The sequence below is a fragment of the Callorhinus ursinus genome, unplaced genomic scaffold, assembly GCF_003265705.2.
Source record: "Callorhinus ursinus isolate GAN/ISIS: 27379988/994484 unplaced genomic scaffold, GSC_fseal_2.0 scaffold40, whole genome shotgun sequence".
NCBI lineage: Eukaryota > Metazoa > Chordata > Mammalia > Carnivora > Otariidae > Callorhinus > Callorhinus ursinus.
This window is the reverse complement of record NW_027397102.1, coordinates 4,127,555-4,151,060: the sequence shown is the minus strand read 5'-3', so window position 1 is coordinate 4,151,060 and position 23,506 is coordinate 4,127,555. Positions and strand designations below refer to the sequence as shown.

Below are 23,506 nucleotides of genomic sequence, written 5' to 3'. Positions count from 1 at the left end.
GTATTGAAATGATCATATGGTCCTTATTCTTTCTCTTATTGATGTGAGGTATCACATTGATAGGTTAGCAAATATTGAACCAGGCTTGAAACCCAGGATTAAGTCCCACTTGATTGTAGATAATTAATTTTTAATGTATTGTTGAATTGGGTTTGCTAGTACTTTGTTGAGGATTTTTGCATCTATATTCATCAGGGATATTTACCTGTAGTTCTCTTTTATAGTGGTGTCATTATCTGGTTTTGGTGTCAGAGTCATTCTGGCCTCCTAGACTGAATTTAGAAGTTTTCCTTCCATTTTGATTTTTGGGAATAGTTTGAGAAGAGGTATTAACTCTTCTTTAAATATCTGGCAAAATACACCTGTGAAGGCATCTGATCCTGGACTGTTGTTTGTTGGAAGTTTTTTTATTACTGGCTTAATTTCTTTGCAGGTTATCAGTCTGTTCAAATTTTCTATTCTTGTTTCAGTTTTTTTGTTGTTGTTGTTCATACGTTTCTAGGAATTTATCCATTTCTTCTAGGTTGTCCAATTTTTTGGCATATAGCTTTTCATAACATTCTCTTACAATTATATTTCTATGCTGTTGGTTGTTATTTGCCCTCTCTCATTTGTGATTTTATTTGAGTCTTTTCTCTTTTTTTCTTGATAAGTCTTGCTAGAGGATTATCAATTTTATTGATTGCTTCAAAGAACCATCTCCTGGTTTCATTGTATGTTCTATTGATTTTTTTTTTTTTAGTTTCTACATCATTCATTTCCTCTCTAATCTGTATTATTTCTTTCCTTTTGTTGGTATTAGGTTTTGTTTGTTGTTCTTTTTCTAGTTCTTTTTCTAATTCCTAAGGTTAGGTTGTTTGAGACTTTTCTTGCTTTTTCAGAAAGTCCTGTATTGCTATAAACTTCCCTCTTAGAACCACTTTTGCTGCATCCCAAAGGTTTTGGACCATTCATTGTATTTTCATTTTCATTTGTTTCCATGTATATTTAATTTTTCCTTTTATTTCCTACTTCACCCATTCACTGTTTAGTAGCATGTTATTTAACCTCCATTTATTTTTCCTCTTTCCAGATTTTTAATTGTGATTGACCTCTAGTTTCATAGTGTTGTGGTCAGAAACGGTGCATGGTATGACTTTGATCTTGAATTTGTTGAAGCTTGTTTTGAGGGCTAATATGTGATCTATTCTGGAGAATGTTCCATGTGCACTTGGAAAGAATGTTTATTCTGCTGTTTTAGGATGGAATGTTCTGAATATATCTGCTAAATCCATCTTTTCCAGTGTGTCATTCAAAGCCATTGTTTCCTTGTGTATTTTCTGTTTAGATAATCTGTCCATTGATATAAGTGTGGTGTTAAAGTCCCCTACTATTATTGTATTATTACCAATTAACTCCTTTATATTTTTTATAAATTATTTTATGTATTTGTGTGCTCCCATGTTGTCTAAATATTTACAATTGTTATATCTTCTTGTTGGATCATCCCCTTATGATGATATAGTGTCCTTTGTCTCTTGTTACAGTCTGTTTTAAAGTCTATTTTGTCCAATATAAGTATTGCTACTCCAGCTTTCTTTCACATCCATTTTCATGATAGGTGTTTCTCCATCCCCTTTCAATCTGCAGGTGTCTCTAGGTCTAAAATGAATCTCTTCTAGGCAATAAATAGATGGGTCTAAGTTTCCTTATCCATTTGGTCACCTTATGCCTTTTGATAGGAGCATTTAGTCCATTTACATCCAAAGTAATTATTGATAGAGAGTATTTATAGCCATTTTATTACTAGTTTTGTGATTGTTTCTGAAGATTTTCTCTGACCCTTTCTTGTCTTTCTCTCTTTCATGGCTTGTTGGTTTTCTTTACCTATATATTTGGGTTTCTTTCTCTTTATTCTTTGCATATTTATTAGCAGTTTTTGATTTATGGTTATCATTAGGCTTGTATATAACATTAAAGATGCCCATTTTTATTAGCTTTAATTGTTGTGCCCTGTTTTTAACTTAGTGAAAGGGTTTTTTTCACTCAACCTTTTTTTATTATTATTTCTTTCCTTCTGCTGGTATTAGGTTTTTTCCCCTTCTATAGCCTCTGCCCCTGCTCACTGCCTAGAAAAGTCATGCCATTTGTGACAGGCAAAGACAGCACACAGCTCATTGAAAATCTATTTTTTGGGGAACAGCTAATACCCAGGCATGCTCTGCTATAGAGGGAGGTGTGTCAAGCACTCCACATATGAATATCTGAACATGAAACCAATAATGGTCCAGAACAAACCAAAGCTGTGGACAGAAACATAACTGCAAGTGTTTTAGCAGGAAACAAGCAGGTGAATTAACAGTAAAATACATGTCTTCATAACCAACCAGACAACTTTCATTTTATTCTTGAGATGAGTCTGGGAGAAAATTGGGTACATTGGTCAGAAACTAAATAATTCTTGGTCAGTGTTCAAAACCAAAACACCTTCTCTGGTCTGCAGAAAGCCAATATGGAATTGAGAAAAGCCTCTGAAAACAGATTCAGTTTTGCTTAAACAAGATAGGATTTTTCTCTCCTTCAAGTCCTGACTATTTCACAATTCACCTCTGTTAAGAAACAGGCAGCTATACATTATCCTTATAAATTCCAAACAGCTACTGCTCATTTGCATCTCCTTCTTCAAATCCAGCCACCCCAGTTCCTCTGAGGTTAGCTGCCCAGAAGCTAAGAAGAAATGTTTTCTCTATGAATGCATAAATGGTCATTGATGAAGAAACAGGCACTCACTCAGTCTTAACTGACCTAGGAAAAAAGTTTCTAACCATATTTCCAGATGTCCATGTCAGTCAACACAATCTCCATATAATTTATAAGGTATTAAATATCAAAAATAATGGATCTTTTCAGTTAGCATCTTGGCAGATGATGATAGCAGTACATTTTATTTGAGAAGCCAGCACAGACTTCTCCCAGTGAAATTGCAAAGAGAAAACTGTGAGCATTGGCCCCAGATCCTACTAGAAAAAGGCTGCCATTATACTCCATTACAGTTAAAGCTATGTATGTACCTCCTGGTTGGCATCCAATCACATAGAACTTTTCCCTCTCTCTTAATTTTTTTCTTTTTTATTAAAAATATGTCCTCTCAATGGCTAGACAGTGGTTTCTAATAAAGAAATAACCTGAAAATCAACCAGGGGAATGTGTGTTGAAAGTAATGGGAGATTTTTTCAGAATCACCAGTAACAAGATACTTCTTTGTAGTCAACTTTCTGTGCTATGTGACATGCCATAGGGACTAAACGCGCCAGTCTAATGTATAACTCAGAAGTGCCAGTGAAGTGCCAGAAAGTACAAATTAAATGAGGGGAAACTGCAAAAGGAAAGGTGGAGTTATTTACTTAGGACTTGAATGTAGCTTAAGAGTTTTAAACATGCTCAAGTTTGTTTTCTCTCTCTGAGCTCTTCTTTGAATATCTATCTGGAAAGATATTTGGGCATCCTTACATTCTACAGGGAAAAAAAAACCCTCAAAAGTAAAAGATGATAAGGTAATTAAAGTAGCCTTTTTAGGAAATTAGGTATGTATTTTGCCGATTGTATTCTAAAAGTAAGACATTTTACTCCTCAATGTTCAGGTTCTGATGAAAGTCAATATGAAGCAGTTGGAAAAGATGTTGCACTTTAGGGAAAAGAGGAGTCTCAAAGATAAATAGAAGGTCAGTAGAGTATAGAGCAAGGGCCTTAAAGTCATACAAACTTGGTTTCCCATTTCAGATCTACCACTTTTGTTTATTCACAAATATCACTTGTGGCTACTATATGCTAGATACTGTACTGAAATAGAATATTATCACTGCCCTCATGGAACATACATCTTATGGATAGTGACAGACACTGAACAAATAAATTAAACAGAAGAATATCAGAGAGTGCCTTGAAGAAAATTATAATAGGGTACAGTGACATAGTAACGGTGTATCTATTGTAGATTGAATGATCAGGAAAGGCCTCTCTGAAGAGGTGACATCTGAACCTGAATGATAACAAAGAGCCACCCACATGACGACGTAGTGGAAAACTATTCTAAACAGAGTTAACATCAAAGGCAAAGGCCCTAAGACAAAAATGAGCTTCATTTATTAAAGAACGGAAAGAAGACTGGTGTACCTGGAGTTCAAGTATGAAAAAGAATAGTAAGAGATGAGGTTGAGCAATAGATAAGAGCCTTATCTTGGGAAGTCTTAACCATGGTTAGGTGTTGGATTTCATAAAGACCCACTTAATAACTATGAGACTTTGGGCAAGTTGCTTAACTCTGTGTCTCATTTCCTTCACTTGTAAAAAAAAGATAATAAAAGTACCTACCTCTTATGATTGTTGTAAAGATTAAAAGAAAAATATGTAAAGCACAATGCCTGACACATAGTAAATATTCAATAAATGTAATTGTTATTATATATTAGAATAAGTCTCTCTGTAACTGGGGGCTTAGAATCAGACAGGCTGTATGCAAGTCGTGGTTCTGCCAGTGATTGATTGGCTGTATGACTTTGACCAAGTTACTTAAGCTCCCTAAGCCTCAGTTTTATCATCTTAAAAATGAGGTTAGATTTTGTGTGCTACTTCCTGACACATATTGACCATTTGAAATGTATTAATTAATATTGTTATTGTTATTATTCAAACTCTTTCTGGTCTCATAAGTGGGAGTAGGCAGCCACTTTTGTGGAATGTTTTCAAAAAAACTTAGAAGGATTTCTTTTCCCCAAAGCCTCCCTCTTCTCCTTAATGGCAGAAGTTCCACCATTAAAAATGTTCCTTATGCTTAAGCCTCAGTCCTGGCTGGACAAAACAGTACTGGTTAAGAAAACAGGCTTTAATGACATACAGAAATGGGATCAAATCAATCTGCCACTTAAAGTTCTATGACTGTTTGTTCTTCAGCTTGTTGAGCCTCAGTTTTCTTATCTGTAGAATGTGGCTAATCATAAAATCTCTCTCATGTTATTGTTGTGAAATAATGCGTGTAAATTTCTTAGCACAGTATCTGGCACTTAGTAAGCACCATCATCTATATCAGTGTTATTAAGAAGTACTGTTAGTCCTGGCTCAGCGTCAAAGACTCTAGAGTTCCAGACTTAGAACTATCAGAGACCTCAGAGATAGCTGAGAACAACCTACTTATTTTACTTATAGGGGAATTCAGGCATAAAGGGAGGGAAGTACTTGCCCACATTTACACAGTGAGTAGAAAAGCTTAGTATGAAAACCAGATTTGAGCTTCCAGCCCAAACTTCTTTATTACAACACGGAGTTAGCATTTAGATCTTGCTCAGGGAGCACATTTTGCTGAAAAGAATGGTGGAGACAGAGACAGAAATAGAGAAAAAAAACAAGTGAGCCTCTTGCCGCAGGATGAAGCCTAAGGTCATGACATGATCAGCTTTGCTGACTGAAAGTTGCCTAGGCTTGGGTCTTCATTAGCCTTTTAAGGACTTTGTGGCTTGGACAAGAACATAAATGCCCAAAGGTAGACAGACTAAGCACAGAATCACAGAATTTTGACAATTCAGGGCTTTATAACCCCTTTAAAAACAAAAAAAAAATGTGATGTTTTAAAATCAGAATTTCCTTATACTTCCTTATATGCATTGATAAGTATAGCATAAACTTAATTAAAATAATTGTATTTATTTAGAGAGAGGCATCCTTCTCTTTTTAATGCTTATGATCTTTAAAGTTTTAATCCAGTCTTACTGTGGAGCCTGAGATTTGGTTCCAGGTACATATTCCCCTTTATTTTGCTCTGTCTTTTCTATAGCACTTATCATTACTTTTTAACTTGGTTATATGTTTGTTTTTGGCTTTCCCTGCTCTGACTCTAGAATAGAATATTTAAAACAGCTTTTTGTCTGTTATTGTTACCATTGCATCTTCAATAATTAGAAGGGTGTCTGGCACATCATAGTTGATGTTCAAGAAATTTGTTAAATAAGTAAATAATGAATTCTGGGTCCCTAAGAATTTCGCCAAATGAATTCCAAGAACTACAAACTGCCTTGAACTAAGGCTAGTCCAGAAGTCCCAGGATCTTCACTGAGGAAGGTGACCCTTATTTTCGGCCTTGATACTACCAACTTGAGTGAGGAAAGTAACAAGCTGAGCAGTTTACCCTGGACTAGCAAATGGGAGGAGTGGAGGCTTTCTGTAATAAAGTCTTCATCTATAAAGTTGGAGCTTCTCCATGATAAGAAGGAAAGCTAGTTGTTATGGCCATAAAAGTCATCCCAGTCTTTGAGCCTGCCTGGCTTCCCTCACTGCCACATTTTAGGCCTCACACTGGCTTTACTCTTCTATACTCCTGAACTTAGTACGTCTCTGGATGCTTGAGAAAGAAGAGCTTCATTCCCAAATACTCAGAGAGGGAAAGAAGTGAAGCAGTAAGAAGTACATAGCTTTTCAAAAATCTGAATACAGAGTAAATTTTTACTCAAGTAGTCTGTGCTTTGGCTTCCTTGTTAAAACAAACTGCTTCATATTTTAAGAAGCATTTCACCAAATCCTCTAGAATCAGGAGACATTTGGGGAAAGAATCCAAGCATATATGAAATGAGAACATAGATTTCGAGCTACTGCAGGCAGTTTTGGAAAACAGGGATATCTGGAAAAAGGCAGTGTATGTTTTGGACTCAGTGGTACACAAGGTAATGTTAGGAGTGGGACAAGAAAGTTGCAGTTGCCGAAGCCCTACTGTGAGTTGAAGGATGCTGATGCTCAAGAGGACAGTCATGTCTCCCTATCCCAACCCTGCTTTAGTTATTTTAATTAACCAGATTCCTTTCCTAAGATGCAAACACCAATGGGAGGAGTAAAACCTGTGGGTGGAGGAATCAATCATTTACACTTTAGTGTAAATCTATTCAACCTGTCATTGTCCTGACAGAGGTTTATGTATTGGTTTTGGTGCACAAAAAAGCAGTATTTCTGAAGAAGGTGAGGAGGGATGTTGGAGAGGGTCACAGGAAAGACAACGTTTGGGAAACCATAACAAATATAAGATGCAGTGGTTTAGGGATGGAGACAGAGAGGGAAGAAAGTTAATGGAGATATAAAACAAACTCTGTCTCCATTTTTTTGGAAGACTTGGCCTAGAAGGTCATGAACAACAAAATTCCTATAATTTTAAACCTGACCTAGGGTTGATCACACTGGTAATGCTTTTAGAAAAGGCAGTGTTTGCTGTCATTTCATGGGAACCAACACATAATATGGTTTGTGAGATCTTAGCATTGCTTTCCCTGAGAGTTAGAAGGTACGAGGGTGATAACTGGGCATTCCCTGGGCTGCCACACTGGGACCATCACCTATTCTAGTTATTGATCAGTCAGCTATCCAGCTCCAAAATCATCTCATTGTTGTCAGATGGTCTGTTTGCCCTGACTTTCTCCAGGACTCCTAGCTGTCCTAGGGAATTTAATCAAATCTTAGAAATCAGGAATCAGCTTGGCAAGAAGTCCCAAGTAAATCAAAGCCAAATTGGACAAATCAGAGAAGGTAGAAGTTAATCTTTCAGCTTGATTCCTGAAAAGTCACCCAAGGGTTTGCCATTTACAATTCTGCATTAGTCTTCAGACAGCCTGAAAAACAAAGTATTGGAATTTACTTGAGTACAAATATAACTTAATAAGTTCTTTCTTGAAGGATGGAGAGAAAATAAAGGAAAAATGGCTCTGGGTGCCTACAAATAAAGGCAAAATTTAATAAATAGTTGACCAAGTATAACTGCTAGATAATCCAAATATATTTATTACATTTGATGAACATTTGAAATCCAAGTGTAATTAAAGCTGAATTATTGCTTTTGTTTTTAAATGTAAAATAAAAATCAATTTTGTATTTAATTATACATTGCATTTTGTTGGTTACATTGTTCATATGACACAAGTTTTTATTATTAGCAAGTTATATTAACTATAAAAATTGAAATCACTTAAAATAAACTGAAATATGGAAAATTAAACAGAACTAAATATGGAAATTACACAAAAGGAAACTAATTTATTGATATATTTTATGTCAACCTGGTTAACATATCCCATTAAATTGTTTGGTGTCATCATCCTAAAATTTTATAATTTTGAGAGCCAAGGGTACAAACAAAAAGTTACATACAGTTTATACTTTACAAGTGGGAAAGAAAGAATACCAAAAAAAAAAAGATTACTCATACTTTGATTACTAATTTGATCTTACAACATAACCTAACAAATGAACTTAGCCTAACTTAACCTAATTTAATTGAACTGAACCTAATGCTTATACATTCTATGTATAATGTTTTCACAAGACAATATAATGCATGATTATTTTTAGGACTTTAGATAACAAGGAAAAAGTAATGCATTTTTGAAAGTTTAGTTTTATTATTGTTCTATGTTTTAGCATTTTTTTTCAATGATTCCTTAACCCAGGCTCAGATTTAGTCATTTTAGTCATTTGTATCCTGGTAAAGAAACAGATCTTACAAAAGAAACTAGGCAATTTACTGTATATCAAGCCTGGAATTTTTTTTTATTTCTTTCTTTCTTTAATATAAGACTCATCAACAAACAGTATTAAGTCAGGATTTGGTATTGGAGCATCCAAAAATTCTGTTCTGGGCCTGGATACTTTTGATTTACAGAATCACAATGAAAACATTCTCCTCATTCAGTAAGGGTTATAGAGTTGTTGGAGAATGTTACACTAGCAAATGTTAATACAAGGAGGAGAAAACAAGAATTCGTAATTAATCACTTAGCATAAAAATGTTGGATGGTTTCCATCAGCGATAGGGATTTATACATACGGTAACATTTGATTTAAAGGTTTCATGTAAGGGGAGTGGGTGAGGGTATGGGTGAAATAGGTGATGGGGATGATTAAGGAGTGCACTTGTGATGAACACAGGGTGATGTACAGAATTGTTGAATCACTATGTTGTATACCTGAAACAAATATAACACTGTATGTTAACTATACTGCAATTAAAATAAAATAAAATATAAAGGATTCATGTAAGAAAAAATAAGGTTACATTATGCTCATGTTTTAAACTTAAAAATCAGTATTTTTAAATCTATATATCATCAGAAAGAAAAACAAAGGTTAATGAGAATTTTAAGAATTTGATTATTGCTTAAAATTCTTACCTTTTCTATTAATGTTTTATGGTGTTTGGGGTTTTTGTTTTGTTTTGTTTTGTTTTTAATCACTTCCTGGCACAATTTAAGCAACTTAGAAGATGCATTGTTCCTGGAGGATTTACTTTAAAAGTCTTAGCATTTTTAAGTTGCCATATCATCCGAATATTTTTAAAATTAATTAATATAAGTTTTAAGAATGTTTTATTGTTTTGCAATGTTTTAATTGTTTTGTCTTGTGTGTGTGTGTGAAGAATGTAGATGAGGGAATATATTTCCATTCCTTCTGACAGGAACACCAGTGTAGCACCTTTCAAGCTATATTGTGCTCAGAAGCTCTATTTACATGTTTTAATATTCTTAAATCTACATTTCATCCAATAAACGGTAAAACGTTTTAAAGATTATTTATTTTGTTGTTTAAATGGGTTATAAAAATGTTTTATCTTCTTTTGTATATTTGTAAATATTGATTTTAATTGCTCCTGAACTAGGCACCAGTTTAGTAGCTTCCTAACTGCATTTTGATCCAAAGCATCATATGAAAGCCATGGTATTTTGCAAGTTTTACAAATGCTCAAAAAAATACAGGTTTTAAATTTTTGTGTGTTTTGTTTTGTAAGGGGTTGTTTTATGAATTTTTTCACTCAGTTTGGTCCTGATTTGGCCACAAATTTAGCAGATTTCTACCAGTATTGTACTCTAAAATTTCACACACAGGATACAGTATTTTTAAATTTTTGTTTTTATCAAAACCTCAAAAAATAAATAAAATATAAATGCAAATGTTAGGAATTATTTTTTGTTGTTTTTATTGTTTTGTAATTTTTTCTGAGTTTTATTGTATTGATTTGGGTTGGGTTTCAATATGCTCCTGACCTGGCCACAAATTTAGCAGCAATCTGGCTACATTGTGCTCCAAAATTTAATATGAAAGAATAAGTGACTTAAAGTTTCAGATCTCTACTCTCAACCCCAAAAAACATTAAGAAAGTTTTAAGAAAGATTTTTAAATGCGTTTTATTGTTTTATTTTTTGTTAATATTTTGTTTTTTTTTCAATTTGCTCCTGACCTGGGCACAAATGCAGCAGCATTCTGGCTGCATTGTGCTCCAAAGTTTTATATGAAGAGTATTTTATAGAATCAGTCTCTCAAAAGAAAGATAATTGGAAATTAAGAAAAAATATTGGTGTTGCTAGTTTTTTAATGGATATTTGTTGTTTTATGTGATTTTCTATTTTGTACTTATTTTGGGCACACATTTAACAGCTTTCTGGATTTAAAGTTTCATATGAAAATTTTAATGTAGTGTAAAAAAAAGAAAGATTTTTTTTTTTAAGAAATGACACTGCTGGGACCTACAAATGTGTAAATCCAGTTACTTTTGTTTCTTCCCATCCATATTCAGGCAAACACAAATTATGTTTCTACTTTCAAAATATATACAATAAATTTTGCCAGCTCTTTTAAATTTGACACATTTCTTATTAATAATGTTAGGCTAAAATATGTTCTTGAGCTAAAATATACTCTATGACAATACAAAAATGGAAAAAAAGACTCACATGTATCAGTAGTAACACAAAGTTTTTTTTTAAATAATCCCTGAATTTGTTCTATATTTATAGGCCCAACCTAATTACCAAATATTACCAGAGTGGAAATATCTTTTTAAAAAATTTTAAAATAATCTCCATATCACTAATGTCAAGGCCACTGGCTACTCATATAATGTGATACAATGAAATTAAAACACAGCAGAAGAGTTTGGCAATCTCTTTTGGTTGTTGTAATTAGACCTGACCTATAATTATTGAACAAAACAGCATATGCACAATAAACATTCAAATAAATGTATCTGACTGTATTCAGTACATTAATCTATTTTCAGTATCATTAGCTTCAAACTGTCTTGTTCATAGCATAGGAAAAATCATAAGAAAGACCATATCTGGACCTAAAAAGACAGTTCTCATTACCTAAAAGGTAGATTCTAACATCATTTCACCACCATTATGTGTTGTTTGATCACTAATCTCTTCTTGAATAGCTGGAAGGGAAGGCTTTGTGGTTAGAGGTGTTTCAGTCTTAAACAGGGACTCCATCTTGATATGGGTATTGATGTAGAAGGACTTCTGAAAAGACTCAAGGGTGAAGTAATAGATAAAAGGGTCAAAGCAACAGTTCAGAGTTGCAAGGCACAAGGTGATTGGGTACATAATCTTTGCAAATCTTTCCAACAAGCAATTGGTAATGGCTTGGGAGCGCACTAGGGCATACAGGAAGAGGACAGAGTTATAGGGTACGAAGCATACCACAAAGACTGCCATATGCACTGTGATCATCTTCAGCACTTTTTTCTTATTGGTCCCAATTTGAGACAGTGTAGCAGGCTTGCGAAGGGTTCTTAGCACCACAGAAGAGCAAGAGACATTCAATATCAGAGGAATGATGAAACCAACAACTTCAATAAATATGGTGATCTTGGACAGATAAGTCTTCCAGACACGTTTGGAGAAGCCCTCAAAGCAGGTGGTGGTTGCATTGTTGACATTAGTGGTGGAGAACAAAGAAGCTGAAATACCACCACTAAGGACTAGGATCCAGACTCCAGCACACACAATGGCAGAATTCCTCCTTGTCCTAATGGTACGAGATCGGAAGGGATAGACAATGGCCAGGAAACGATCCACGCTAATACAGGTGAGGAATAGCATGCTCCCATAGATGTTGGTGAGGAATGCAGTCCCAGAGATCTTGCAAAGGGTGTCACCAAAAGGCCAGTGACGGTTGAAATTGTAAAATATTTTGAAAGGTAGAGTGCAGACAAAGAGCAAATCAGAAAGGGCCAGATTGGTGATGAAAATAGCAGTCTCACTTCTCATTTTCATGCGGAAGCAGAAGACAAACAGAGAGGCACTGTTGGTTATCAGACCCAGGATGAATACAACACTGTAGACAGCACCATTTAGATTATACTTGAAGGAATCATCAACAATGCAAGTATTATTGGCAGTAGCATTGCCTAACCTGGGTCTGAAGCTTGAATTTAAATCTTGAAATTGAAAGTCAATGAATCTTCTGTCACCCATTGATTTTTTTTTTTTCAGAAGGCCTGCTGGCTGCAGGGTTCACCACTTTGAGACTAGAGACTGGTAAGAAATATTTTCCTCCTATGGGAGACAAGATGGAATGAATAATCAAATCTGCCTTCCATTCATTTCTATGGAGTAAAAGATACCCTGTCTACCCAGAATGGAAACAATATGCACATTCAACTGGTTTGACAAGTACATTTTGAGCACCAACCATATGTTAAAAGTTACTATAAGAGTATGTTGCAAGATTGGGAGAGATTATACTCAATATAATATATGCAATACCATATGTAGCATTGCAGTGAACAGGAATAAGAGACTAAACAGCAATGGGGGAGACTAACAGCAATGGGGGGATGGGGATGGAGGCTAAACAGCAATGGGGGATGGGGATGGAGAAACAGACCTCTGATAGTTAAAACAACACTAATAATTTGAAATGCATATGGCATTTTTTAATTTTCAAAAATGAGTTTTATTTGATTCCCATAAGAACACCATAAGGTAGGTAAGAAAGGAATTTATCACATTACAGAAGAAGAAACTGAAGTTTATGTGATTTAGAATTACAATGTCAGAATTAGAAGAATGTGTAAATGGTACTGTCAGAACCAGAATTCAGGTTTTTCATTCCTAACCAAAGAATTGTTAAACTTATCTAAATTATATTGTCTCTCTTCCAATACTAGTAAACTTCATTGTCTGAATATTAGTTCTATTGCACAAACCTACAGGTCAATATGGGACCTCCAGAACATGCTCTTAAAGAAGTTATGACTAAACTTCTGAAGTAAATTATTGATTCACCTTTTTCTTCTAAAACGTGAGTTCAGAGAGCAAGGATCCTTCAGTTGATTAAAGCTTCTGGTGAAAAGATTTTTCACGGTATTACATAGCCTTTCTAGGGTGATAATTCAAATAAAAATCTCAGCGTTTCCCTCTTACAGATTGTAGTTCCTCTCCAAGTTTTTTTCTTCCTAGATGCTTAGCCTAGGATGTCTTCTTCTACCCTTCCCACTGCCCAGTCCGTTACTTTCATGCCTTCAGCTCCTAAAATGGCCCTAATCAATAAAACCTTTCCTGGCTGAATACAAGTGAAGTGTGAAAAGTAGATCTGACTTAAATGCCTATCTCCCTGCCCCACTATATACTTCTGATCTGATCAGTAACCTGCCCTTTGCTTGCCACTGCTTATACATGTGGCAGTCATTAACTTAATCATCCTTGTTGGGTATCTGGGCCAACATTGTTCTAAATTGCATATAGAAATCTTACTAACTTTCTAGGTTAACAACTGTCATAGGAACTGTCTCTTGAATTCTAATACACTATGGACAAGTAACTGCTGAATGAATTCTTTTCAATGAGGAGGATATGGAGTAAAAGTGGTCTTCGCTCCCTGACATAACCAATAATGGATTTTCACATGATTATATTTTAAAATGTTAAAGGCATTTTTCTGAAGTGATTTCTCCTTACATTACCCTTTCCTTTCAACTCCCAGGGAACAGGTTAAAGGGCCACTCTATGTAACAGAGAAGGGAGTGGAAGCAGGAATCTGCCTGAGATATAGAGGCCTGAAGTTACGTCAACCAGCATTTGGATTGAGGGAAAAAAAATGGTTTGAGAAAAAAAAATTCATTCACTGCAGTGCCTAGAGGGAGAAATGGCCTTGGAGAGATGACTTACGGGATGTAAATCAAAGAGTTGTCACTTTTCTCAAGTTAAGATTGGAAACTTGCTATTCCTCAATTCTCATTCAAAAAATCTTTACGGAGTGCCTCCCCTGAGCCTAACACTGCACTAAGGTCATATTCTTTCTTGGCCATTTCATCCCACAGGCCCAGCTCAATGTTTGCCACAATCAACCTTGATATGTAAAAGCAAAGTATAGTAAGAACTTTGACCAAGTAAGGTCCAAGAGGGGAAAAAACCAGACAGGGAAGAAATAAAAATAGGTGAGAAGAGCAAAAGAGGAGATGGGAAAGAAAGTAGCAAAGAAATTACAACTGAAGAATTGAGAGAATGAGAAGAAAAGGTGAAAGAGGACCTTGCTGGGGAGAGGTCAGTACTGCTATCTAATTTGTACTTAGGACCTTGGGAGGTATTTCTGGTTCACAATTCCTCAAATCTTCTCTACTACTTTGCTTCATCTCACTCCTTCCAGTTTTCTCAGAAAGAACAGTATGCAATCACCATGTTTTAAGGTCACTGAAGCTGATCAGCAAAAACAGGAAGAGTCTGAAAAATCTCAGTTAATGGGGTTCATATCTCACTTGGGGAACTGTAGACCTAAGTTTCTGCAGATTCTTTCACCAATGGGATGGCAGAAGGAAAAAGAGAATGGCAAACTTTTCAACTGCTTAAACCACTTTATATACTATTTTAACACCTACCACTCACTACCCATTAGTCTGGATGCCATTTTTTTAATTGTTAAAAGAAATAAAGAGAGTCAAAAATATTCCTGTAATGTAATTACACAATTTAAAGAAATTAAGGGACTGAAAAATCCCTAATATTAAAGCCAAGCTTCATTCATTCTAATCTGCTTGCACCTGCCTTTTACAATAAGTACTGCCAATAAGATTATTTGGAAAATGTTTTCATAATAGATGTCTTTTCACCTGTACCCAGAGTCCCTCCACTCTGTCCACTGATAACCTTTTTACACAGCATGCTTCTAGCTCACTGGCTATTATTTTGTACTACCCAGGATGGTGTGTTTCAAATAGGTGAAATTTGTCTCCCTGGTTTTCCATTCAGTTTTATGTCTCCCAGAACATATACACTATACCAACAACAGGCAATCTGGCACTTCTGCTCTGCTGCTTTGAGGAACCAAATCCTGTGGGACAGAAAGGACCACAGACAAGAAAGCTTTACAGTCTCAATCCTGAAGACAGGGCATGGGAAAACTGTCACTAAGGCCCTATTCATAGCTTTCCTTTGCTTGAACACATAGCACCTTTGCTGTCTAGCAGTAAGGGTGTGGTGCTGGGACTTAACACAGCATTGGAAGCAAGGAGTTCTATTTCTGACCCAGACACTAGTTCACTCTGTAACTTGACTATACTGTTTCTCTTCCCTGTATAAACATTACCTCTGAGTCTCCCAGCTGAGGCTAAGAAGATTCAACAGGGCTTGTGAGTAGCTTTATGAGCTTGCCAGTATTCTGTCCTACCTAATCACAAAGAAACATTATAGAAGATCTTTTTTCCTTCTTTTCTCTGACACAACCAGACACTTATGTCTCTGTCTTTCTTGGTAAGCCGAATTTACCAAGCAACACATCTTTCTCCTAACACCATGTATACCTTATACCTCAGAAAGCCCCCCTTGAATTTCAACCTTTACACAATTTTCTCATAATAGAACAATCCAGGAGGGTGCCCTCAAAAGGACTATCTCCCTTTGAGCTATGGTTAAAAAATCAGAGAGGCATTTGACTCTCAATCTGATTCTAAAGGAGAATCAATGATATTCAAAAAACAAGTTCTCTTCTGATTGACTTCCTTTCTTTTGACTAAAAGAAACTTTTTTAACCACTAGATTTTCATAAATGGCTAATATGCTGTGCACTGAATGAAGGCAAGGGGCCAACATGAGCTTCAGATGAGATGAAGAAGAAAAAATACAGGCTGATTCAGTTAATTAACTATTCCACTGCAGGTAGCATGGGACTATTGTCTTGTAAAGACCTTTGCATCCAATCATTCCAATAACTAATCACTTAGGGGGTTCAGAGTACTGAGTGGATGTATTTTCACTGACAATGGGCAGGAGGCAGATCACCTGAAGGTTGACCAAAGGGAAATCTGACCCTCAATGAATTTTTAACTTTGACCTACACATATGGACCCAATTTGAACAGCTCATAGTAGTGTTCACATTTTTAAAAAATTTCTAATAATGATGAAATATACCATGTTTGGGGGCTTTGGGGCTTTTGAGGAAGTGGAGTTAGCTTTTTGGCCCTATAGAGATGAATACCTAAATCACTTCATTAAATGCTAAACTTTCAGACACTAAATGCTAAACTTTCAGATGATAACACTGAAAACAAAGTTCTAACTCCTGGCATATTCCCAGTAGCCTAGAAAGCCTGGCTTGCTTTTGTTCCCTACGGAAGACAGTCCAAAGTTTAGGAAGACAAGGCCTTGAAGGCAGAGTATACTCAAATTCTCTTACGTTGCTCCTTATTTTTTAAGATTTTATTTATTTTTGACAGAGAGAGAGAGTGTACAAGCAGGGGAAGCAGCAGGCAGAGGGAGAAGGAGAAGCAGGCTCCATGGGGCTCGATCCCAGGGTCCTGGGATCATGACCTGAGCCTAAGGCAGACGCTTAATGGTCTGAGCCCCCCAGGCGCCCCACCTTGCTCCGTTTTTATTGAGCTTGGGTCAGGTCAGAGTGCTTCTGATCCTCAGAGAATTTCCTCTTTCTACTCTGGTTGAAGCTTAGGAACACTGACAATAGTTTTCAGAGGAAGCCAAAACCTATTGTGTCCTTGCCTATAAATATCTAGCAGTGAAGCAAGCTAAAAAATACAAAAATGTTGCAAAAAAATACAGATCAAAACCATTCTGCTGGAGTAATAGGGAATATGTCCAGACTGCTGCTTCTCAGATGAGAGTGGCTGCTAACAGATAAGACCAAGTCACAGGCGAGGGTTTTAGAGGGGAGAGGGTGGGGGGATGGGTTAGCCCGGTGATGGGTATTAAGGAGGGCACGTATTGCACGGAGCACTGGGTGTTATACGAAAACAATGAATCATGGAACACTACATCAAAAACTAATGATGTACTGTATAGTGACTAATATAACATAATAAAATTAAATTAAATTAAAAAAAGACCAAGTCACAGGCATAGGTCACCATCATACACATGGTTCTAATTGATGTTCCTATGCATTGGTTGATGTTTCATAATAGTTTTTAAAATACAACTTAGTTCTTATGGCATTAATAATATGGAGGAGACCATAAGTAAATATTTTACTCCAGAACTAAGCTGGGAAATTGATCTCTATCACATTTCATGCCAAGCAAGCCAGCCCGTGCATCAAATGTTCAGATTGATAAGCTTCATTTAGTTTTGATGAAAGAAATATCTTTTTAAAAATCACATCTCTATGTTGACTTTGATTTGCACTGAGATTATTATGGCCGTTTTGTCTTCTCACTTTGAGAAGAGCAGGAAGTTGACACAGGCCCTAATCTGAGCAGATCCTATCCTCAGTGATTAACTTGATTTTTTTTCACTAAAATAATCCAGTCTCCCACTAACCCTTCACCTAATGACACAGTCTAATCTTTGAAAAATAATACTGTTTAGTCCTCAACATGATGGGGCCAAAGACTGCATCAACCCTACTAAAGTAGAATTTTCCCTAACAGTTATAGAGTAAGATAACTGCAGAGAAATTGCTCAACCTAATATTATGAAATTGTCTAGAGTCTTGAGATTCAACATCATCTCAGAAGAAGCCCCAGACCATTTGGGAAACATTCTGGGTGGGAGCCTGGGTGGCTCAGTTGGTTAAGCTACTGCTTTCGGCCCAGGTCGTGATCCTGGAGTCCCGGGATCGAGTCCCGCATCGGGCTCCCTGCTCGGCGGGGAGTCTGCTTCTCCCTCTGACCCTCTTCCCTCTCGTGCTCTCTATCTCTCATTCTCTTTCTCTCAAATAAATAAATAAAATCTTTAAAAAAAAAAAGAAAAAAAGAAACATTCTGGGTGCTCCTAAAAGAGTGCATTTCCAAATTCTGTGAGGTTCATACATGCCAACTGGGAATTTGGCTTTATTACACATATTTAAACAGGCAAATTAGTTATCAATTTGCATACCAATTCATCTGACATACTTGGATACTGATTTTGATAATATGAGTAAAAAATATGTCTCCTATCTCTAAAGGTATATACCAATGGCACAGAGGGCTTAAATCAAAGGAGCTATATACATCTACACCAAAATTATCTGAATTACAATAAACAATTACAATGACTCCATTCATTCTGGAGTTTTGGGTCTTATCATCTACAATAAATTGGAAGCATTGGTTACAAAAAAAGAAGTTGGAGAATGAAATTAAGAATTTTGGAGAAAGTTATTACCAGGAGAATAGTATATATCAGTTCAATATGAGTTCAAACCAAGATGTAGCACCAATTTTATCCAAGACTTGGATAATCAATGAACTTTCTGAAGATACTATTGTTAGGGATTTCCTCCAATGAATGCTATGAAATAGAATTAGTCACAATACTGTGTCATGGAGAGACCTTTCCAATAACATATATACCAAAATTATAGGTAAAGAAATTTATTATATGATATAAATCAGAGTAAATTAAAGCCAACATATTTTAAAATGGTACCTAAATATTTTGGATTTTTTTATTACAGAATTACAGATAACATTTTATTTTTCACACTTGTCACTGATGAGCCATATTTTATTAGTTATATCAACAAACATAAAGTCCATGAGTCTGTATTACCTATAATCATTAAAGATAACTAGTGACATAAGGCATAAAAATACCTCATCCACTTCCATAAGGCAATACATTACATTAAAAATAATTGAACAAAGGAGATTTATATTTTTTGGCCTGAAAGTATATTGGTTCTTTTTTTTTTTCTTTTCTTTTTCTCTGGCAAAAACTGTTACTATTGGACAGGGGCCTTGATAGGGGAAGAGGAAAGAAGAGTGGAACAACAGGTGGAGACCACACTGCCTTGGCTCTAACCTGCTGGATTTCTTTCTCCCCTAAACTACAGTGATATGAGCAAGGCTTCAATTGCTGGGTATTAGCACACTGACAACCACTGCTGCTTCTACTAGAATGTCCTAGGCCTAGCATATTCTGTAACATCTTCAAATCACAGCTCTGCCCAAATTACTGGTATAGAACTAGAAATACTCAGCAAAGGAATTCTTACAAGTAGCACATGCATTTGAACACTACTCATTTACTGCCTATAAAGTAGAATCATCTGCTAGTGCCAAACTTACATCATGGTCACATCTCACCCTCTTCTGAACAAAAGTGGCCTAAACAAAGCAGACTGGTAAATAAAACTCTTAACTCTCCTGAAATAATTTTTCCTTAATCTAAGAGAACCAAAACAAAACAAAAAAAATGAAGTCATTAGACAATCTAAAATATATTTGAAATCACCTTAATATTAAGGAGAATTGATTTTCACACTCCTCCAGAAAGCAGTATTTTTGAAATAAAATAAATATCATTTTACTGGCTTATGTTAAGGGAAGACAAAAATATTAACATTCCTTTCTTTTATGGCTTTCACAATTGATACAGATTTTTAAGAAAACTTCTTTTTATTTGGAATACAAGCAAACTAGGAAGTTCAAATACCCAGAGGTTCTCATATTTGCTATTAATTCAATATGGCCACATCCAGCCCCATCACTAACTGTGTGATAGCAAGTCACAGTCCCTTTCTGGACCTCAGTTTCTATTCTCCTTCCACCTTCAGCTTTGATTGACAGCAGCCTTTAACTGATGCTATTGTCAGTGGCCTTACAGGCTACTCTCTCCTATCAGTTGTTTCCATCTGCTCCCATTTATTTCTGCAAAAAATAACAATAATCCCTCAAAGTCTGAGATAAAGGAAATTAATATTTATTAAACTCAATGAAACTATTGCTAGGTTTATTTCATTTATTTTTCATTGAAGTATAATTGACATACAACATTGTATTAGTTTCATGTGTACAACATAATGATTCGATATTTGTATATATTGCAAAATGTTCACCACAATAAATCTAACATGTGTTACCATACATAGTTTAGATTTATTTTAATTTCAGAAGCAAATATTGCTAATTAGTGCAAGGAGCTAAGAATTACAGATCAAGATGTCATTATATCTTAAAGTCTTCCTAATGCCCTCTTTTTCCTCATTCCCTTTGTGCCCATATCAGCAGGCATATTGACTCTAGTTATGTAGGTTTTAATCCTCGACCTTTTCCACCTGTCCCCCAGTTATCTCTCTTCTCTGCCAAAGTACTTTAGAACATAACTATATAGAATCAATAGACTACCTAACCTATGCATTGTTCTAATAACCAATTACTTACCTACTAAAAGTGAGGCTGGATTTCCAGTGGTAGGTGGCCTCCTATTAAGTTCTCAATTTTCAGTACTAAAATTCACAAATATATTATAGGGTTTTTTTCCCTCCCCCTTAAGAAGGCCAAGATCAGACTATACATGATAACCATACACAGTTAAAAAAAAAAAAAGACAACTACACAATTAGGCCCTGACCACACCATAGCAAGGGCAAAAATTATCACTGTATTTTCTCTCAAAGGAAACTGAATAAATGAAGCCTTAGCTAAGCTTGGCCTGAGTGTTCTTGCAAGGCATCTTCCCATTCTTCTCTTTAACTCACAGAGGGTACAAATTCTGAAAGTCTAGTCTGATTGTTCCAGTAGGACATTCATTCACATCTCTGACTGGCAGGAAATGCTTTAGAGTGTAGATGCCATCAAATGTTTCAGCTGAACTCATCCTTTTTAGCAAAAGTGTAACTTTTCATCTGTGACATGGCAAAAGGATTAACAATCTATGTTAATGGGGTATGTTTGGAATTTTGTTCTGAAAAATAAACATGTTTCAAAGCCACTGGATAATCTGGAGCTTAGGCTATTGTTGTCTTCATGTTACTCAAATAAAAAGAAAAATGGTATAATTTGGTAAAATAGCAAAGTGAATAATCCCACCAAGCTCTAAATATTCTAATCTTTGGATTCATCTGGTCTTTTCCATGCTTAAATAATGATGAATTACACTGCTATATATCCTAAAGCAAAATAACTAAAACACAATATTTATCAGTTCAACAAGATCTTGTTACTAAAAGTCTTTAAAATATCCAACATATACAAAAAGTTTTAAATGACACATTATTGCATTTGTTCGGAAAACAGTGATTAATTTCACATATAATATCAAATTCAACTTATGCCAGAATTAGTTTTTCATTTAAACATGTTTCTTCTTTTATGGTCAAGTTCATGAATTATTCAGCATAGCAAATGTCACATTTTCCATAAATCAATTAGGAATCAAAGGCATACCGCCAGATAGTTTTACTAAAAGAAACCTCATCATAATAGAAACCACATTAGCTCACAATCAATTGTAAACCAAAGAAATATAAAGCTAGCCAAAAGAATTTCTAAATTATTCTGATTTTAAAGACGCTCTTTAGGACAACTGTATTTACATGAAACAACAGCCTGAAAATCCAGTATCTCTTCCACTGAAGCAGTATTATTGCCAAAACAATAGAAATTATTGCTTTTTTTAAACCATTCAACACAAGGATCCCTGTTCAGCACTTCAGAGTTGAAGTCTAACTTCTTTCCCCAAACACTCAAAGCATCAGTGATTCTGCAGAAGTTTGTTATGCCGTCCCCCCGCCCCCAAACGCCCAAATCAAATCTTTCTCAAAGAGACTTACCCCAAGAAAGAGTGTGCAAGATGAAAGAATGTGCTCATGCCTGTAGACAATTAGCTAATAAACATGTAAATGAACAACTTGCACTTTAGAAGTGCATATTTTAATCCATATTTTTTTACAGGGAAAGTTTCGCCCAGCCCAAAGTAACAGACTCTGGGCTGCCGAAGCTTCTTACAACAAACCGCTCATTCTGAAAATGTGAGCTTATTTACATTTATCTCTTTTCTTTGTTAAGGAATGTCTCTCTTGAATGCGGTAGCCGGCATGCCTTTAACAAACAGGACACAAGAAAAGGCCCAAAGTCCGGGCTGGAGCGAGGGCTGGGGGAACTCTTGGGGGTCTCAATAGGAAATGCTTTTCATTGGATAAGGAGGCATTATTAGGAGCCGAGATCCCGCCCAATCCCCTGTGCTCCATCGTTTCCTTAGTCACCAATCACTGGACTGAAGAAGTTTTTCCTTAAAGAGCATTGCCCAGGAAAAGCAGTTTTCACAGTCAAGAATTAGCAGCTTAAGTGCCACTTAACAATATAAAAAGTGTCTTTCCTGACCAATTAATCCACAGAGAAAGCCTGTGTGCCTGTTTTTGCAGCAGGACGGCTATCTCTTTACAATTCTAATGGATAGGAGGAGACAAAACTTCAAACTGGGAGGAGTGTTTTAATTACGAGCAGCCCATGTTTGCTCCAACTTTAAAATAATTACGACAATATTAATAATAATAAGCAGGAGGTGGGGAAAGGCAAAAGTGAACAATACCATTAATGTATTCCTATTATACTATGCAAAATTAAACCTACCACAAACACATACACAAAAACAATACTATACTCACTTAAGCCAGTGAAGCGTCCTCAGTTGGAGATGTGCTGGGGTCCCCAGAGCTCTAATACCCACCTTCCATGGACTTCAGAGTGTTCTGCGGCAAAAGGAGGGTCTACATTTCTCTTAAATAACTGCCTGGCAGGAAGTCTAATTACCATGAAATTTTCAGAGGTTTTCCTTAAACCAAAATAAATAGTACAGATGCAATCTGTTTATAATGGGGAGTTATCTTCAACTGTATACCTCCTCCCCCTCTTGGCAAGTTCTTTCCCTATAGGTTGACTGCCTTGATCACCCACCCTTTTTTTCTTATCTTTTTCCTCCTTCCTTTCTTCTCTCTGGTTTGAATTTGTTGCAGAAATTCAGTCATCCATATGTAACTTCACTGCTAGCCCTTCCCCTCCACCAACGCCCCCCTTCTATCCTCCACTTCCACCCACTGCCAACATTACCACCAACAGCAATGAAACTCTTGGGTCAGGGATAAGGTGCTTTCTATCTCTGGCAGAGCAATGCCCCTGGAGATTTGAGTGATCCTGTGCCTGCTTCAAAACTTCAGTCTACATAATTAGCTGCCTCCCAAATAAGCCATGCTTCAAGTTTGTTTATTCTACCTCTCCTCAGCTCTATTGTTGCTATTCTCACTAACAGTCAAGGCCAGTAAACAAGTAAGTGTGAAGCTGATACTAGCCTTATTACTGTGACTGAGTCTAAAAAACACATCTCTGTTCCTCCCCCTCTCCCCCACCCCTAGATTCTGTTTTTTCTGTTCCCCTCTCCACTTATCTCAGGTATGTCTATTTCTGTCAGTTGCTAACATCGGCTGAGTCTCCACAAGAGGTCATTCACCCACTCTGGACTTAGATGAGCTCTTGGTGCGTTTGTCAGTGTACAGAGTCTTTTCCCTCA

At 36.0% G+C, this 23,506-nt stretch overlaps 1 protein-coding gene across 1 annotated transcript; it reads right to left on the bottom strand.

The window, feature by feature from the left end:
- Nucleotides 1-10,820: 10,820 nt before the first annotated feature.
- On the bottom strand, nucleotides 10,821-22,046 carry LPAR4 (lysophosphatidic acid receptor 4). The gene is made up of 2 exons (XM_025866455.2): nucleotides 21,774-22,046; nucleotides 10,821-12,341 (listed from the first exon to the last, which is right to left on the bottom strand). The coding sequence occupies exon 2, from the start codon at nucleotides 12,258-12,260 to the stop codon at nucleotides 11,148-11,150; it is 1,113 nt and encodes a 370-aa protein (XP_025722240.1). The 5' UTR covers nucleotides 12,261-12,341; nucleotides 21,774-22,046; the 3' UTR covers nucleotides 10,821-11,147.
- Nucleotides 22,047-23,506: the final 1,460 nt, after the last annotated feature.